General features: G+C 36.8%; 1 protein-coding gene across 5 annotated transcripts; it reads left to right on the top strand.

Moving 5' to 3' along the window:
- Positions 1-1,071: 1,071 nt before the first annotated feature.
- Positions 1,072-17,779, top strand: LOC128885097 (transcription factor Maf). 5 transcript variants are annotated; one of them, XM_054138880.1, is made up of 5 exons: positions 1,072-2,750; positions 6,975-7,509; positions 9,935-10,260; positions 12,084-12,564; positions 14,002-17,779. In XM_054138880.1, exons 1-4 carry the CDS (start codon positions 2,667-2,669, stop codon positions 12,486-12,488), a joined length of 1,350 nt encoding a protein of 449 aa, XP_053994855.1. In that variant the 5' UTR covers positions 1,072-2,666; the 3' UTR covers positions 12,489-12,564; positions 14,002-17,779. The 5 variants fall into 5 exon arrangements, with proteins under 5 accessions (XP_053994855.1, XP_053994845.1, XP_053994877.1 ...); XM_054138870.1 differs by having other exon boundaries at positions 9,935-10,269; XM_054138902.1 differs by lacking the exon at positions 1,072-2,750 and adding an exon at positions 2,757-2,915 and having other exon boundaries at positions 9,935-10,269.
- The last annotated feature ends 2,090 nt before the right edge of the window (positions 17,780-19,869 follow it).

The raw sequence follows: 19,869 nt of genomic DNA, 5'->3' as shown, positions 1-19,869 counted from the left end.
GAAGTTTAAAGCGACAGAAGACCAGAGCTTTAGAATTTCAGGAAAACGGATGTTTAAAGCGACAGAAGACCAGAGCTTTAGAATCTCAGGAAATCAGAAGTTTAAAGTGACAGAAGACCAGAGCTTTAGAATCTCAGGACATCGGATGTTTAAAGCGACAGAAGAAGAGAGCTTTGAGACATCAGGACGTCAGAAGAACAGAGGTTTGGGACATCAAGACAACAGAAGAATGAAGCTTGGAATTTCAAGGCGACGGAAAATAGAAGCTTTAGTACGTCGGTACATTAGAAGTTCAGGGAGCTTTTTTACGATTCTCTCGTGTATAAAGGGAGCAGCATACGTGCGTTGCGTTTGCGTACCTCCCTTATAAAACAAAAATCTCCCCAGCAAGTCATGTTCAGCTCTGAAACCACGACTTCTCAAAATGAATATCACGTCATGCAAAATAAAAGCTCAAAGCTACATTAAAAGTTTCAAGCGTCGGTCACCAGTGCTTAACGCGTCCACGCCGTTCGCGTTAATTCCGTACCCACCACGCATTTCCTCCGCACGCGTAGCATCCCCGGTTTCAGGTGACCCTCCACCCTGTCCCTCCGACTGCATAAGCGCGTACCTCGTTGAAAATCGTACATCCACCGATCCCGAGATCGCGGTCGCGCGATAACAGGTCAACCCCTATATACCGACCGGCGCTAAATTGAAATCCCGAAGAAAGAGAGAACGCGGAGGAGAAACGGGCACGCCGTTTCGAGGGGTTAGGGGTGGAGTGCTCGAAGGGTGGGTGGCGGCGGATAGGAGCATCGTGCCCGTTGAAAAATTATAATAATCACTTTAGAAATTAATGGTACCTCGAGCGATGGGCACGGGAGGGATCCGTGCCGGGAGTGACAAGGTGGAGGTGGATGGTGGGGGTCGAGCGTGGGTGCGTGCAAATGGCGACTCCTTCTCGACTTTAGCCAATCGTTGCACCCCGCGGAGGGTCGAGTAATGGCGGACACGCCCACGCGTGACGTCACTCTGTCCTGCGCGCAGAGTCTCACTCCACTTACACTCGTCAGAGCAGTCACCACTCGGACGACGTATTCGGCGCTGCTTACCACGGCGTCTTCTTTTTCCCTTTTCCCGGTGCCTCTGCTCCGCTGGTGTGCGCGCTAGAAACCGCGCGGAGGGAAGGTGTCCGGAGGTATCTGGGCACCCCGCGACGCTCCTCGCGCGCCGCTCGCGTTCGCCAGAATTCGATTCGCCGGGATCGAGCAGGTCGACGGGCTGGGGGATCGAACGTCGATACGCGACCACTTTTTGGCGGGAAGATCGAGGCGGGCCAGTGCTATGTAGGTGACAGTGATGCCAGTGGGTGGCCGGTTACGCTCGCCGCGTTTCGGACAGTGAGTTCGGATACCTGCGACACGATCATCGCGGTTGGTGCATGTTCGGAGGTGCTTGACGTAAACGAACGGACTGTTTTGGAGAAAAGGAGGAAGGGAGCTTTAGAGTGGCAGAACGTTCCAAGTTTAGAAGAGACTGAAAGTCAAAGCTTTAGAATATCTGGACACTGGGAGTTCAAGGTGACGGAAGAAGAGAGCTCTGGAACATCGGAATGTTGCAAGTTTAAGGCGACTGAAGATCAAAGCTGTAAGATATCAGGATTTTCAAAGTTCAGGGCGACAGAAGGACAGAGCTTTAGAATATCAGAGCAATAGAAGTCCAAGGCGACAGAAGAACAGAGCTCTTTGATACAATCAGAACATTACAAGTTCATGGCGACGAAAGAAAAGAGCCTTGAAACATCAGGACGTTACGAGTTCAGAGCAATTGAAGGACAAAGCTTCAGAGCACTGGAACGTTAGAATTTCAGGGCAGCAGAAGAACAGAGCTTTAAAACTTCGGGACACTATAAGTTCAAAAATATTGAAGACTAAAGACGTGAAATCAAGACGTGAAAAGTTCAGAGAGACGGCCAAAGGGAGCTTTAGACGATCGGGACATTAGGAATTCAAAGCTCAAGAACAAAGCTTGAACGTCAAAGCTTTACAGCATCAGGACATCGGAAAACCAGAGCATCAGAAGGTCAAAGCCTCGCCTAAATCAAATCCCTTGGCCACAAAGATCTTCAAACTTCAGACGCTTCGTACCCTCTACCCTCGTCTGACCAAGCACGTCTCGATCTACTCAACCCACCGCCGCGCGCGGCAGGGATACCCACGCGAGCGATATACACACGCATTAAACGCTCGCAGGTGTTTATCGTCCTCGAGCAACCTGTATTCTCCATCAACCAAAGAATCCAACTTACTCAATCCCTACTCATTCTTCCAAAAGGGCTATTCCCATGAGAACAGAAGATCCCTGAACGTCTAAAAACGTCTCGTGAACCGAGAATCTCAGTGAATCCAGCGAATCGATCGGTCAGCTCACGTGGCGTGGCATAATCGGTGTCACGTTCGCGACGAGATCGCGGTTAGCGGATTCGCGTCGTTAGGCGGAGTCGTTTGGGGAAGGTGGTCACGACGCAACAAACGGTGACGAGTTGTCGAGGAGGTGGCGACGGCGGTGGTGGAGGTGGAGGTGGCGGTGGCAGCGAGAAGACGCACCCGTATGCGGCCGCAACCGATACGGTAGAGGAGGTGGAGGCGCAGGAGGTGGAGGTAGAGGTCGACGAGGTTAAGATGGAAGCCGAGGACCATCTCGCCAGGGAATACGTACAGGAGTTTGTTCTCGATCATCTCGATCCCGCCGACGTCAAACGAGAGGTTCGTGATGTTCGATTCTGTTTGAGTCTGGATTAAACGGCGATCCACCTCGCTAATTGTATCGATAGAGGAGCCCGCGAGTGCGAACGAACGAAGACTCGAAAGGGACCGTTTTATTTGTTGGATGGTTTTCTTGGATTCGAGAGTCTTCAGGATTACGATTAAGTATTGTAACTGTTAAATACGTAGACGGATTTCATGTTGAGGTATTCTTTTTAGTTGGGTGTTTTATGGTGGTTTGTTTGATTTTTGATTATTGAGAACTGATGCCTTTTGAGGGTTTATTTTGGTATTTAACGTATATGTGTTTTATTATAATTAGGATTTGAAGTTTAGATTGAAAAGTTTGGATACATAAAAGAGTACTGTGAGTATTTTTTATTGTGAAAATTATGAATGATATCCTTGTTGAATTTAAAAACTACATTAAGAATAAAACGAAGATGAGTTTGATTAATTTATGATTTAAATCATCTTATTTTTATTTTATATATACAGCGAGTGCCTGAATATTAAATCTATTCTTTTTAATAATTTACTAATACTTAATAATTTCATTCTAATAATGAATTGACTGTAACTAATTTCACTATACTTTCGACATAACGTTTTCTTCAAAATTCTTAAATTTAGAGAGTAATCCCATTAAAATTCTCAATTTCTTATTTCCTTGAAAAAAAAAAAACCATCGTACACTTTTATGCATTGAAATATCTAAAGATCTAATCCAAGAGTCACAGTGTTATAACAAATAAAGCTTGTGTCGAGACTGGCGAATTTAACTAACATTATTCGATACTACAAAGTAACTAACCCATAACGTTCATCTAAGAACACGGTTCATTTGTAATAATAACAAATAGACATTCTCAGTCCCGTTTGATGTTAGGCAAATCTTAGAAACTTGTGCTGAACCTTTTCGAGTTGGACTTGATACATAATAATCAGATTATCGAACACAGGAAATGTAATACTTCTACTAAACTGTTAATAATCATACCAATAAAATAAATTTCAAGTGTCGATGACTGGGATAGTGTTGAATCATTGGGAGTGGAGACCGGACAAGTGAACCACGTTTCAAGGTGTAGTAACACAGGCAAATTACTTATGTAAGATTTCCACAGTGTGCGGGTTATTAATAAATATAATACGCGATAATCACTTTTCTTGATAATACGAAACATCAACTAGTATATGTTTAGGAAAGTAACGGGTTCTCGTTAGTCGTGAAAACAGAGTACAACTTATTAATTTCTTCTTGAGAGGAGAACCTTCTTTAGGACTTCAAGTTTTACTTCAAAGTTTAATAACACTAAAATTGTACGATGAAAGTTGACTAAATAGAAACTAATTATTAAGAATTAATAGTAAAATAGCGGATGAATAGTAGGTATAAATTGTAGTAGTGGTAAACTAATAATATATATAATTCATCTTTAGATGAAAAGTCTATAGAACATAATATAAATTTAAGAAGATTTAGATTATGTTATATAATTAGAGGAGAAAGTGAAGTTTGATAAAAACAATCCTTGATAAATAGACGATAATTTAGAGCTAAGAATAAATTAGGAAGTTCAATATCAAAGAGATTATAGAAACGTTATTCTAGGTTAAATACTTTACTAAAGAAGGCCTTCGTCATTGAATTAATAATTCTGCGTTGTATTTTCATTTTACGACAAACGAGCAACTTTCCCCAACATTACAATTGTAAAATAATTATTATTAATCGTTTCAATAAATTTCGCTTGATCCCTTTCACTAATGGAATATAAAATTAGTATAAAAAAAAGTGGAAACCACAACAAATTGGAGTGTAACAAGGGAAGTGTCGAAAATTAAATTTCATTGCAAGCATCCAATGGAAAAAAGAAATTGTAACTTATCCAATTTATCCTTTCATGTTTTCATTTTTTCTGCTAAAATGCAAATATACAAAAGCGGAATGGGAAACGTTTTTATTTAAAAAAAAAAAAAAAAAAACACGTCATTCACAAGGTTGCCCTTTCGTATATTTTTAGCGAATATAGAGATGATGAATTAATTCACGTGCGTTATTATCTGCTTCGTACTGATAATTTCCGCCGACGTTGAAGCTCGCGCGTGTAAATGAAGTCACGTGCACCGTTTGCATTATACGAGCTTGCAATTATACCTAACGTTGCGAATTCATGTGGAAAAAAATGTGGGCTCGTCCCTCCTAAAAAAATATTAAATACTACTGGATCCTACTTTCATTTCAAGTGATTTAATTAGACAACTTTTATGCGAATTGAATCTAGGAATTTTATTATTAACGATGATGTTAACTGAAGGCAAATATTAAATACACTGAACGATAAGAATTATTGTATCTTTTGAATTTCCTACGGAATTTAAATTTCATTTCAAATGATATAATCGTACAGCTTCTATACGAATTAAATCTAGATATTTCGTTATTAATCGCTCCAATGGGTGACATTTTACAATTTTGTCATTCCCAAAAGCGTTAATTGTATAATATTCAAATATCGAAGAAGAAATGTATTAAGAACTGTGTTTGTGAAATAAACTAAAAGTAAATCAAAATTAATTCAGAGTTTGCATTCTATCTTGGGAATTATGTTGACATTCGACAATATCTGAACGTAGTCGAAATCGTTCGTGGTCGACGAGTTAGTCGATTTAAATATGCCGATAACTAACACATCGCGGATTAAATGATTTTGATTTCAAGTGACGAATATATTAGGATACTGTGCATGGTATGCAACGAATAATATCGCTGACAACTAAACTACTGACTGTACATTTCCGATCTTTACTTTTTCGCATGTTTATAAACAAAGTTGTCGATAGTGGCTTCCTTCTGATAACAAACTGTGTAGCTGCGTACTCTAATCGCAACATTTCCTTCACATTTGACCTCATGCTACTTTGTAACAAATTTATAGATGAATGATTATTAGTAGCTGTAATTATCACCGAGAAATATTCAGACTCAGTATTTGGACTATAATAGTTACTACGGGCTCGACATAAATTATAAACGATACGCTGTTTACTCAAGTTGACGATATTATCAACATTTAGGGATCATATTGGTGATATGACGCGTCTATTGTCAAAAATATCGTTGGTTCTAAGAAATTAGATGAAGTATATGGTTCTTCCAGAATCTTATTAGATTCTAAAAAGCTTTGAAATTATATATTGTACTTTAACTATAGTAGTTAACACACTTGATAATTATCATTCACTATAAGAGATCAAAAGACATGGCACAAGCATCTTAGTATTTCTCCAAGAAACTGTTGAATAACGATAGTGGTTACTATAGTTATACATCAAGGTAATAAAACTTTACTTATTTTCGAAAACCAAAAGAAAGAAGACACAAATATTATACTATTTCATCGAGAAGAAGTGGTCAGGTTCAAATAAATTGATGAATAAATCTCTCCTAAATTCTCCTTAACAATAGCAGTTTCACTTTACTATACACTACCACTAAATTTTAGTTGTAGTAGGATACGTTCAACAACTAACCAACCTAGAACTCTGTCTAATCCAATGCAGCTTCACTTTTTGCAAAAGATTAAGAGACAGCACAAGTTTCTCACTAGCTCTTCAAACACAAAGCTTGGGAAACTTTCAAATAAGTAGAACATCTTCAAACACTACCCCAACTTGAAATATTCCTCGTTACAGTACAACTTTACCAATTATCAAAGACGAAACACCCTAATTCTACGCATTACTCTCCCAGCTTCCCAAAGATTAAAGCATTACACAAATCACTCGCCCACCAAAAATACTATTACCTTTAAAAAAATTACCAGCACTAACACAACCCCAAACACTACATTCTACAATATAACTCTCCCATCTGCCTAAGAACAAAACATTATACAAATCTTTCCCAATTATTCACTCTCCAAAGATATTACCAATTTTAAAATAATTAACTCCCCTCTAACCAAATAAACGTAAAATTAACATTGTCCTCAATATCTAGACACCTCGACACCTTCTGACACCTTCAGATATTATCTCAACTCTACACGTTACTTCACAATTTAACCCGACTCTACACATCTACACAAGACAATTCGTGTAATGTTTTGCAGCACTGCACAAATCTTCCATCACTTAGCTCCTATCTCAAAATATAACAACCCTAAACAGACTGAACCAACCTAAACCAAACTAACGAACCATTGTTCCACCGTGCAGGTACGAATCGGCTCACCAATGATGGTGAACGGTAGCGTGGTACAGTTACCTGGCCAGGTGCAGGCGCAGGGCCTGGCATTGGCTCCCCTGACGCCGCCGGCGCACGAGTTGGAGCAACCTCATCCCCTGTACGGGCAGCCGCACATTCAGGTGCAGCACGGAGTCCTGGTGAAGGCACCGCCGGGTACAGCTTCTCACCTAACGACCCTCTCGCATCCTGGAACACCGCCGGACACGCCTCCGGTCTCTGCCTCGCCGCCGCCATTGCAGTTGCATCGCGGCGAACGGGATTCCCGCGAAAGGGGCCTCTTCTTGCATCTCCAGCAGCAAGGCTCGCTGGTCCAGGACGAGATGCAGCCAGGCACCGGAGGTATGGGCTGGCTGACGCAGTCCCTCAGACAGGAACCGCTCGACCTCAGGCCTCATTGTCCCCAGGAGCAGACGCCCGAGCATCATCACGAGGCTTGGCATCCGACGCCCACGCATCATCATTTCCAAGACCTCCATCAGCTGCAGCGTCAGGCCAGGCACACTGGTAAGTGGAGAAACGATGATTTTGAGGATTGAGGTTTGGCATGTTTCTTTTTTCTTTTCTTTTTTTTTTTATATATATTTATTTATGAGGTAAGAGGATGAGTTGTAATTAGACTAAAAAATATTATACGCATAAATATTCGTACCTTCTACGTCTATTAAAGAAATCTGTATTAAATGATTGGTTTGATATTTTCAAATGAATGTTTCATTATAAATGTGTACATGAATAAACTTTACACTTGTTTGTCTTTATAATGAGATATTTATTTGAAAATATTAATCATATCATTTAATTTAGATAGATTTCTGTAATAAACATAGAAGGTAGGAATATTTATGGGAAATAGAAATTTACATTAGTTGGGTACTTTACGCGATAAAATGGTTTGATTTGAGATTTTGTTGCCGATGTTGAAACGTAAGCCACGATAACGATAAGACAGGTATTACCGTAAATCATAATCTTGATCCATAAATTATTGTGGGCTGTGGATCCGATCTGAAAAGAAAATACAGATTGTTAGAAGGGGTTACTTCAATTTTCTTTGTTAAACGTTTCTACGTTCTTTGTAAGTTGTCTACTTTTATTCTCCAACTATGTTCTTCCTTCTTTGACGTTTATGTCATGACTCATATTCTGGCTCCGTAGATGATTGTTTGTAAAAAAAAGAGAATCCAACCTGAAATCAAAGTACAGTTTGTTAGAAGGGTTTACTTAATCTTCTTTGTTAAACATTAGGATCTTCCTTCAGCTCTTACGTTTAGGACTTTAGGAATAAATAAAAAAAGAGTGAGTTTCTTAATAAAAGAAAATGGAAAAATTGTGTATTATAGCAGAGGAGTAGAAAGCTGAGAAATGGATGCATTTCTTAAATAAAATTTTCAACTACATTATACACGTCCAAAATGAAGGAATTCTTCAGACCAAACATAAAGTGTTTTCTTTGGAATTCCGTCTTACTCACAAATAATAAACACGAGTATGTAAACTATTAATGAAAAATGTAGAACAGAATAACATCTTCATTAGTAATTTACTTCCTTATGTTTGCAACAGAGTATACTTAGGTTTCAGACTATATTTTTGGTAGCATAACAATTAGACAAATGTTGTTACGTAATTGTTACTCTTTTCAATAAATTGAAGCTACTAGGATACAACTATCACCTTTTTGATATCAACTTTCGAAACATTATTGCCAGTTAATCGGAACACCGAGCTGCAATAATTATTCCAAGAAAGATGACAGACACCCTGCACAGAAAATGCAAACAAAAACATTCACTCGTATCATCGACTCTTAAGCAATCTCGTGAATCAGCACCTGGCTCCGTTCAAGTTATTCGACGCAGAAAATTTAGTACATTTTGAAACGGTGATTCACCGTGGTCGCGATCGTGAGGTCAGTGGAATTCTACATGCACCTGCATTACCCTCAGCCAACAGGAACGCGATATTATTATACAAAAATATTGCGATGTGAACTGTTTTCGACCTGTAAAACTTGATAAAAATTTGTTATCCCTTTGAAAGATGCACGAGTAATATTTTAGCTAGACTTCTTTGAAAAATGTAAACATTCAAAGTTTCGTAATTCATGTTCTTCATTTACCATTTTTAATAATCATTATCGTTTATTATAACTATTATTATTGCCCATTTTTCGTAACCAATGGCATATACACTTCAGTTTTGTCCTTAATACCATCAAGAAATCTAATTATTCCTTAGATAATTTCTAAATCCATACCAATGATTTAAAGGAAAATAGAAATAGAAATATCCAATCTTCTCAACAATTTAATACAGAAATTTGAACATTCTTAACCATACCAATGATCTAGAGGGAAATAGAAACAGAATTAGAGAAACAAAAATATCCAATCTTTTTAACACTACTTGTAAATGCACGTCTCGTACTCATCACTAAGAGAAGTCTGCAATCCTCTACTCTATGAATTTTTAAATGACTTTTGAAAGAAAACTATTTATATATCCATAAACAAACTAATTTCAAAGCTAAATAATAATTTGCTCAGTTTTCAAGACTCCTACTTCTTGAATCTGTGAAGTTATTAAATATCCCCACACGAAACCCTCGCGTTAAAGTAAGAAGAATACGTTAGTTTTCCATTATTCGTTTCAAACAACTTCGTATAAGTAATCGAATGAAGGCCAATAATTAATTTCCATTAACCTAAATGCTAACAAAATTAAGAAACTGCAAAGAGTTCTTCGTGGCCATTCTAAACTCAAGAATTTTCCATTTCCAAACTTAGAAATCTAAGAAAAATGGTGTTGGAGTTGATTATCTGCATATCGTCGAATTGCTCGGAGTGCAAAGGGTTAAGAATAGTGTAAATAGTAAGGGAAAACGACTTCGGGGAATAAAACTGGAAGTCGACAAATGTTATTGTCGCAGGTGGATACATCACGATGTCGGGTCACTTAGAGTACTACGGGGGCACGGGCGCAGGCAGCGGGATGCTTCCCGCGGGCGGAAGTGGAATGTCGGGGATGGAAGACAGCATGCAGGGCATACCTATGCAACCGGGAAGACCGATGAGCGTTTGTTCAGTGAGTTCTTGCGGTGCTGGAGGACCTAGTCCCGCGCACAGGACAGGCAGTGCCCTGTACCCGAGTTGCGGCAGCAACAACCCCCAGGAAGAACTCATGAACGACGAGCTGCTCATGTCCCTTTCCGTGCGCGAACTAAACAAACGCCTCCATGGCTGCCCGCGGGAAGAGGTGAGTCAGGTCTCTTACTTTTTTTAACGCCACTTCCACGCCGGTAATGTCTTGTTCTTTTACGTTGAAAGCCATCTTTCGCTTTGCCTTCTATTTTCATACTTGTTTTTTCAACTCTTTTGCTCCAGTGAGTCCTCTACTTGCAAGTAGAGTGCAAGACTCCATTATAAAATTATATGTTTTATTTAGGTACTTTTTGAAAGGAAGAGTTTTGAAATTAAGATTGATTCAAATGTATAAGAGAAAGAAATATCAGTTTCGGGCTTGAGCTTAATGGAGAGTTTCAAATAAGGGTGTGGGGGAGCGTTGAGGTACGACGTTTGTTTATAAAAATTGTTCAACTAGAATTTAGTGTTTGCTTTCAAGAAAATTCCAAACCTCGAAGACTGCTCAATTCTTTCGAAGATTGATCTTTCTTTCTCCATGGAATACATTTAGACTGGAATCTTAATTTAAAAATTTATTTATATATGAACAGTTGTCTATTTCCCTGTACATTCCTCGCGAGAAGAAAAATTCGAGGAATAGGTATATTCGATATGCAAATGTAAAATATCAATTTGTTTCGTGATACGATCACTTTTAAGACGGATCTTTCTTTCTCCCTGCGATACATTTAGAATAGAATCTTAGTCTCAAAGTTAATCAAAAAATAGTTCTATGCACATTCCACCACGAAAAGAAAAATTCTAGAAAAAGAAGTTTGTTTAATATAACGCAAACTGAATATATTAAATTTAATTTTATTATCTATGAGGGCACCTTGTAATTAGTTCACCCTGTAAAAGCGAGATTAAGATTCACGAATTGTACAAGTTGTAACAGAAACTCGTGATAAAAGTACTCAAGGCTCTCGTGATGTGGCTTCTTGCAGCTGATACTGATGAATTGAGAACTAGCTTCATCAGACGTTTAGAATCCACTTCCAAATGGACTTGGCTTACATCCAGGACCTTTAAAAAGCATCAACTGTTATAATTGCGATGTCAAAGCACAAATGAATTGAGAAGAATTCGTAGAAAGCCCGACAAGGTTAAGAAACATAAGTGGAGAGCAAGCCTGCAGTGGATATGGCGACAGTAGAATGACTCCTTCTATGGTCAGACATGCGACCAATAGAATCCACGTTGTAAAACTCTTCGTTGAAAGATTATCGTCGAAAATTTGGTGTCAGAAGGGTGTAACATTCGAATGCTATTAATTCTATTTTGCACTGTTTAATGTAATGACTAGATTGCGGATGGTTATGCAAATTCATATTTTTATAGACTCGGATAATAATTGATTGAATATAATTGTATAATATACAGTCGGTGGAATAAGTATTCGTACAGGAACCATTTATTTTAAACGGGTTGGTGTACGAATACTTCTTAAACTGACTGTATGTATATTCATGTAATATTGATTTATATATGTATATTGTATAATGTATATTTTTGCACTCAATCACATTTTTACTTATCTCAAATGTATAAACATCTGCAGTCTTCTAATGAACACCGAAATTGATTTAATTTCTATTGAACTTTACTATTAAAAAATAAATATAAAATCAAAAAGAAACAAAGAACCGTAAATAAGCATTTCAAGATGCTTCATAGAAAGAAACAAACTCTTGTTAAGTTCACAACCTTGAAATCTTCACAGTAATACATCCTCCTGAGACGTCAAACCATCGATACTGTTATCACGTCGTGTTCACCTTCTCCTGAAACGCACTTGTACAATTCGTAATGGTAGATAATCCAACAAGAAGACCTTCTAACCTGGCGACAAATCGATTCCACTTCGTAAAAATGAATTTCTCGTGTTGCATGAAGGTCGTGCGCCTCAAGCAGAAGCGACGGACCTTGAAGAACCGCGGCTACGCTCAGAACTGCCGCAGCAAACGGCTCCAGCAACGCCACGACCTCGAGACGACGAATCGCAACCTGCAGAACGAGCTCCAACGGCTCAAGATCGAGCTGGCCCGCGTCCAGCAGGAGCGCGATCTCTACAAGCAGCGATGCGAGATCCTACGCACCAGACAGAGCCATCATCATAACCACAATCACAGCCATCATCAGCAACAGGCGTCGCAGCAGCAACCGCAGCCCCAGCCCCAGCCCCAGCAACCGCCGCAGCATCAGACATCGAATCAACAGCAACAACCGCCCCAGCAACAGCAACAACAGTCGCAACAGCAACACCAACCAGCGCCTGCTAGCCCGGAGGTCTACCTGTGACATCGACAGCGCCGAGGAGGCGCTTGCTGGACCTGAAGAGAAACACGACGTCGTCTGATCGTGAAATTCTCGATGGGTGAGTGACGAATATAACGAGTATACTTCCTCTTTTGGCAATATTTTTCTTTCGTCGTGTTCTTTTGGCATTCTCATCGAGTTGTTGATGTGACTCATGTTTGGAGGTTGTTTGATGAATATATGGATATTGTGGTTTAAAGATTCAGGATGGTAGACAATTTTTGGAAATTTTTTGTTTAGTTTTTATGTTTGTCAGTCCTATAATTATTCGTAACCTCTATATCTATTGAAGAAATTTTTGTCTAAATTTAATGATTAATTTCATATTTCATCTTGTTTTGAATTTTCGTCCTATTTATACATAGTTAACCTTTTATTTTTATAAATATCTATAAATTCTTCGTGAAAGTTTCGTAAGATTTTTCCTTAATCATTTTTGTACGATGGTATCTATGTAATAATATGCAGTTTCAATCAATTACATTTTTAAAGTGAGGATGCAAGCAATTGATTCATGTGACGAGTGACATAAATAAAATATTGAATGTATAAATACATAAGGAAAGATAAAATAAAATTCTTGCAATAGAAGGTCAAGTATCGATCTCCATTTTGATTGTAATAGAATCCAATTTCAACCACTTGTGATGTATGATAAATGAAACAATAAATAATTAGTTCAGTTTCGTATAAGTAACTGGGACAGATAAAATAAAATTCTTGCAATAGAAGGTTAAGTATCGATCTCCATTTGGGTTGTATTACTTTCTTCCGACGCTCTAGACAAGTTTTATTCTATTGTCTCTTTCGCTGCTGCTATATCAACGTTCTTTTATTATTATTTCTGTTCGTCAATTCTTTTTTATACGCTTATTTTGTGTATATATACGATATTAAAAAATAATAACTAACAACAGAATACCAATTAAAGTTTCATGACGCTGTTTTTTGTATCATGGTATGTAGTTCTCTTTGTATATTTTACGAAAGGAACAATTTAAGGTGCTTGTTCTTAGGGATTAAACGCGTCGTTTACTTATTCCGTCGGATCAAGTTGTAATTCCAGTTTAATCTTTCAAAGAAGAGCCTTTCTGCTTACAATATTTAAAAGTATGATCGCGCATAAAAGTATAACTCGTGCATGATTGAAACAACTATCGATATACAATCATTTTCGATGCCGTGCATGGAGAGTTCCTGTGTCAGAATTAAGACAACTTTCCAGACGTTTCTGTGCCGAGATACATTAATTTTTATAATGTTTCAAATCAAATTGAAAATATCTTCAAAGGGGGCTTTAGCCTTTCGTAAAACCATTTATAATTCTATTCACCGTCATAGAAACCTGCAGAAGTGTTCACGAAAGAAGTCTTATTTAGTGACTAAAGAACGCTAGAAAGTTCAAAGAAACTTATTTGTTAACGTCCAAACAACGAATTGGTAACGATACGTTATCTTTATTTTCCTCTTTTTTTCCTTTTGAATTTGTTCACAGCGACATACCTTGGCGATGGGTTGAAAAAGACCAGCCAGGCAATCGAGTATTCCTTCGAGAAGCAGTTTTTTCAATCGAGACTTAAGTCTTAAGCACATCTCTAAGCTCGTCTAAGTGTATATAGCGCTCAGTTCTCCGTCGTCTTTCGTTTCGTCCCTTTTCTCTACACGCAGCTTCGTTAAAGCCACGTCGAGGGCCTTGACTGTTAATAATGACTTTGTAAATCGTGTCCACGGAGTTACGGCGTAGCTAAGGTATCATTAGATTAAAGGTAATTAGTTCTATTCGCATAGGTATATGGATAATATGCTCGTGGTAGACTGAACGTCTTTGCCAAATATTGTACCAAAAAAGAGAAAAAAATAAATATATTGAGGAAACTGTACTTTGTCGTAGCGCAAACAAAAAAAAAAAAAAAGGAACAGTGATGAAAGCTTGCGTGAAGATAAACGTAGCGTTTAAGGGTTTCATTCTATTTGTTATTTAATTTCTAGCCAAAAAGATCATTTTTATTCTTACGACGCGAATGATCGTGGATAGCCTTCGGTGCTGGCTGGTGTCTTTGTTGCGTTTTTTAAGTTTTAAATGCACGGGGAGATTCGAGAAATTTGAGGTGCATATAGAAGTGTGTGCGAGAGATTTTTAATTAATATAAATTTGCAAGTTAGTCTTAGTTAATTTATTTCAAATTTGAAATTATTATATATCTTAGTCTTAGAAGCTTTATGTATTTATCGAACATTCTGAACTGTAATCTCAACCCTTTATGGAAAAGAATGTTATCTAAGGAAGAGTAAAATTTTTCGTTTATACATTTAATAGTTTTACTGTATTAAATAGTAATTTAATTAGTAAATAAATTCCGATGATTCCTCGCACCTTTTTGTAGTAACTTTTACACAATCACGTACGTGGGATATGGTGTCCTTGAACTTGAACATTGTGGCAGCACCGAGGATGCTTTCCGTTAATAGAACGACCATTCTGTAAATTTATACTTTGAAGCGGATAGTTGAGAATCTTTTAGGTAATAGCCAAGTTTCGTTGGCTACGGTTGTTTTTATCGTTTCGTTGGTAAATAGACGTTACGAATGTCATCGTTTATCCTCAGCGATGGATATCGTTTTCGCAGGGAAGGACTAGTATCGACGAAGGTGGTGTTTGGCTTTGAATTCTTCCGTAGCAATTTTTTAATTTGTATACTCATACTATTATTATATATTCCAACAGCAGTTTTGGTTAAATAATTGGTTAAATAATTTAAAACGCGATTTTTAAATTAATGCATTATTGAATTATTCCAAAGGACTCTATTGAAATACTGGAGCTTATTTTAAATCGGAATGTAATAAAAGTTTTTAGAATTTCTATTATGTGTTGCATTGAAAATTACAGAAAATTACAGAAAATTGCGGAAAAACAATTAGTTGTATTCTTTGTGGCTAAATTTTTTAGAATATACGATCAGGCCCATTAGTATTAAGTTAAAGAGCCAAAGATTGTTCATGTCGATACTTGTCCTTCAGGCCAGCGTTTCCCAAACTGGGTTCAATTTCGCACTAAAAAGTAGAAGAATTGATTTTTATAGTCATTACAGTTTCATGAAAATAGGCGTACTTTAAAGTAAGGAAAGTAACTTTTTATGTTCATAATGATACCATTAAAATAGAAGAGTCAATTTTTAAATCCATCAAACTTTCATTAAAATTCGAGAATGAATTTTTATATTTATTATTCGCTAAAACCCCAAATAACTTTAAATGAATGTAAATGTTGGTGGAGAAAAAATTCACAAACCTAAAAATATTGAAAATTCCAAGCAAAAAAAAAATTGCAATAACATCTACCCTTCCGAATTTATTTATAACAACAATGAGAAAAATGTTCCCTGATTGAACATCCCTGTTTGGGAAACGCTACTTTAGTAAATCACAAGAATTAGGAGGAAATACGATTCGAATCGTGATGATTCGATACTGACTCGACTAAATCGGCGAGATCTGCTTCTACTTAGAGTACCTACGACGTTCGATCGTGCACGCATGAGTGCGAGTGTCTGTCTCCTTAAAGGGTGGCGTTTGGCGAAGAACGCGAGACCCGATGGATCTCAGAAGTTGCATAACAAAGTCGTGTCGGTGCATTTTCGCACCGACGCGACACGACACGGTGATATCGTTTTTAGTACTTATGCAGTGGCGTGTTATACCTTCGCAGGGCCCGCGACAAAATTTAAGGGGCCCCATGATAAGAAAATCACAAATTAAAAACGTATCTCAAATTCAATCTCATTTCATCGAGACAATGAAATGTTAATTAGAAAATAACACACAACAGGACAATAATTTGGAAATAATACACCGTACCTACAGTCAGAAATGGACAAAATTCTTATCTAGATAGACACTTTGAATGACGAATAAAAAGTGAATAGTTTTTGCTTCGTTATTTGTTCGATAAAAATTGCTATTAAAATTTTTAAATGACGTGGAATTTTATATGGACTGAATGAGACCTGGGTAACTGTGTGAGAGAATAAACATGCAGTTAAATTGCTATAGGGTGATTTTCTATTCGTCATCTATTATTCGAATAAAATTTTGCTCACCTCTGCCTGTAGTTAATCTGATCAGTAGCCTGCGGATTTGATACATTTATGGTGCATACGAATATGAAGAACACAGTTATGAAAGATGAATGTTAATACTATTACATTAATCGATTAATTAATATATTTATTTCATTAATATCATAATAATTAATTAATATACTCATTTATTCGTAAATATATATTTCAATGATACATTAATTTAATTAATATAATAATAATTCATGTAATATTCTAATATTAAAATATTCATTTCATTAATATTAACCCATAAATCTCATCAATGTCAACATATTAATTCTATTAACAAAAAATAGACTAATTATTATTCCATATTAGCATACACCAGAAATGCATGAAATCGTCAGTCTGCTAACAAATATCCCCGCTAGTTTACTTGTCCTGTGTGTGTCACAGATCCTACCAAAAAATTATGTGTAAAAGAATCAATTCAATGCTGTCAACCATTGATCATATCAAGTTTCTCAAACAAAGCTCATTCCTCGTATATCATACAAAAATCATTGAAATGAGCTTTCCTACGCATTGAATTTTTAGAGGGGGCCCCCGTTTGATCAGGGTCCTGGTCAAATATTGTTCTTGGGATAACACGTTACCGTACTTATGGCACAAAATGATCTGTATACGGTAGCTCTATAAATTATCGGCCATGTTATTCGTTTCGTTTATTTTCTAGGGGATGTTTGGACGAGATGGGGCTGTTTTTATTTTCTTTTTTGCGTTCAAACAGCGGCGTAAATTTTGTGGCGAGTGCGTTCTCTCTACAATCGCCCGCGTTGTAGTAAACGTTGTTGCAGGAATATTTGAAAATTAAGTATTTGTTAAGTATCCGTTTATTTTTGTTGTTTTTTTTTTAAATATATATATATATATTAGTGGATGCTTTTGTTTCGTATTCTTTGTTTGGGGATTGTGCAAGGGTGCAAGCGAGGAGGTTGATACAAAAATTACGCCACTGTCATATCGGATGACATACGAAGCATATATTATTGTTTTGTCGCGTTGGATTGCGACTCGGTCGTTTGTGTCGATCGTGGCGTGTCCGATACGATTTAAGAATATTTTAATTCACGTTACATTGTCTCATGTGTACATAAAATAATTATTATACTTCTTATTATAAATAAATGCCGACAACGGCAGTTTCAGATACACGCAGCACAAGTCTTTATTTCACCGAGCCCCTCATGCGTCCCTTCCTTTGAAACTTGTTACAATAATTCTGTTTCTACTAATAGAAAAAAATGAGTATGAGTACGCTAATATATCAACAAAATTCCAAACTCCATTGAACTTCTTTTTAAAAAGATTCTACGAAAAATGTGTTCAGGAACCGAAACATTTATCGAGTAATAATAATAAACGTGATCGTGTATTATTATTACCCAATTATTGTTACGGTCACTGTAAATATTTTTCTTCCAAGTTTCGCGACTTCTTAATCAACACACCTTTTTTCCTTACAAGAATTACTATAAGAATCTTGTTGATTATTTCTTTGTAAAATTCTGAAGTTAATCTAAATAGAGGTTTTAAGCTTTAGTATACTCTCTTTTCTTATAATTGTTACTGTGAAAATCTCGTTCATTATTTGTTTATAGATCCACGACTATTATATGCTTCATAGTTTTAATTTCTGTAATTCTAAAGGTGATTTCTAAATAGAGAATCTACACATCAATATCCTAGAACAGAGGCTCAACTAAGACAACAAAATTTATCTTCTCTTTACCAAAATTATTCAACATTCGATCACCAGTTTAATTTCATAAATCAATGACAAGTGTCACAGAAAGATTCATCCCTAAAACGTTAAACGAACCCTATTCACACGCACGCGAATATATCCGAGGGCGTAGAAGCAAAACGACAAAATCGATTAATTAAAATGGCCTGAAATACGAAAGAAAAGGAGTGAAACGAGAAAGACTATGGAACGGAAAGTTCTGGTTAGCAGCGATTCGCATTTCGCGTGATCCTAGGTGTAACGTGCAATGTGCAGCCTCAGCATTTCATTTGAGAGCCAGACACGAGCATTGGGTATAGAATCCCCTTCATTCCTTTATGCACCAACAAACTCCTCGTCTCTATTTCTTTCTTCGCCTCTCTCATTAACCTCACCGTGCCACGGAGCAACAAATATTCGCCACACGTGCAACCAGCAGTTTCGTATTTCGATTAATTCGACGCTGAGGATTCGTTCCTGTCATCCTATACTCTTCCAATCCTAGTGTCAGGGAGTGAAATCAATTTTTAGTTCTCGAATACGTTTTTTTAAGGCAAAATTAACTTCCTTATAAAATAAGAAACTGAAGAATTCTTTAATTATATGGTACTTATGCCGAAGAATATGTCAGATTGTTTACGAAAATAAATTATCAATCTTCTTTTCATTTTCTAATTATATTTATTTTCTTACTGTTGTATCAAAGGGAGCAGATGTATTGTTTATTTTTTGAAATTAATTCAAACTTCTCGAATCTTTGGCTATTTAAAAAACGATGCATATTAATTATATTATAACTATCTGACATATTCAAGGGTAATTGTATTTTAAATTCCAAATTGGAAATTTCATGAGTTATTTTTTTAAATGTCAGATATTTTAAGAAAGTCCAAATTGAAGAATAAAATTTGGACCACAACCAACATAACAAAAATTCACAACATCATCCAGAACTTCTATCAGCAAATACCAACTACAAACCTCAACAGGAAAGAAAAATCTGTATTGTCTCGACTGAGAACTGGCCGTACGAAAATCACCAACGACTACCTCATCGCTAAAACCGAACCTCCCAAATATCATTTTTGTCAAACCCATCGTCTAACAGTAAACCACCTATTATACGAATGTAAAGAAATAGAACAGAAAAGAAAAAAATACGGAATCAAACCAAACTCAGCCGTAACAGTGCAGGACCACATAAGAGATACAATAAACTTCCTCAAAGATATCAATATATATTCTAAAATATAAAAAATCGCAAATAGTTCTGTCGCTAATGACCTTGTAGTCAATGCGACATAAAACAGACAGGGAAAAAAAAAGAATATCTACAGAAAGATCCGTTTCATGAAAAATTTGTATGTAACATATTTGTAGATAATTTCATTTTCTATAAAAAAAAAAGCTCCCTTATATCATTTTCAAGAAACCAATATTTTACGATTCATTTCCGAAAAAATTGGTCTTCTGTACGATTTTACACCAAAATTTAATTATTAATTGTATGTCAAGC

Source organism: Hylaeus volcanicus, chromosome 1 (assembly GCF_026283585.1).
Source record: "Hylaeus volcanicus isolate JK05 chromosome 1, UHH_iyHylVolc1.0_haploid, whole genome shotgun sequence".
NCBI classification, from domain to species: Eukaryota; Metazoa; Arthropoda; class Insecta; order Hymenoptera; family Colletidae; genus Hylaeus; species Hylaeus volcanicus.
This window is presented reverse-complemented; position numbering and strand designations above follow the sequence as displayed.

Excerpts from the sequence above, each read along its gene's own strand:
- LOC128885097 (XM_054138870.1), top strand. The coding sequence starts at position 2,667 with ATGGAAGCCGAGGACCATCTCGCCAGGGAATACGTACAGGAGTTTGTT. Across the intron at positions 7,510-9,934 it reads GCGTCAGGCCAGGCACACTG|GTGGATACATCACGATGTCG; the intron begins GTAAGTGGAGAA and ends TTATTGTCGCAG. Across the intron at positions 10,270-12,083 it reads CGCGGGAAGAGGTGAGTCAG|GTCGTGCGCCTCAAGCAGAA; the intron begins GTCTCTTACTTT and ends TGTTGCATGAAG.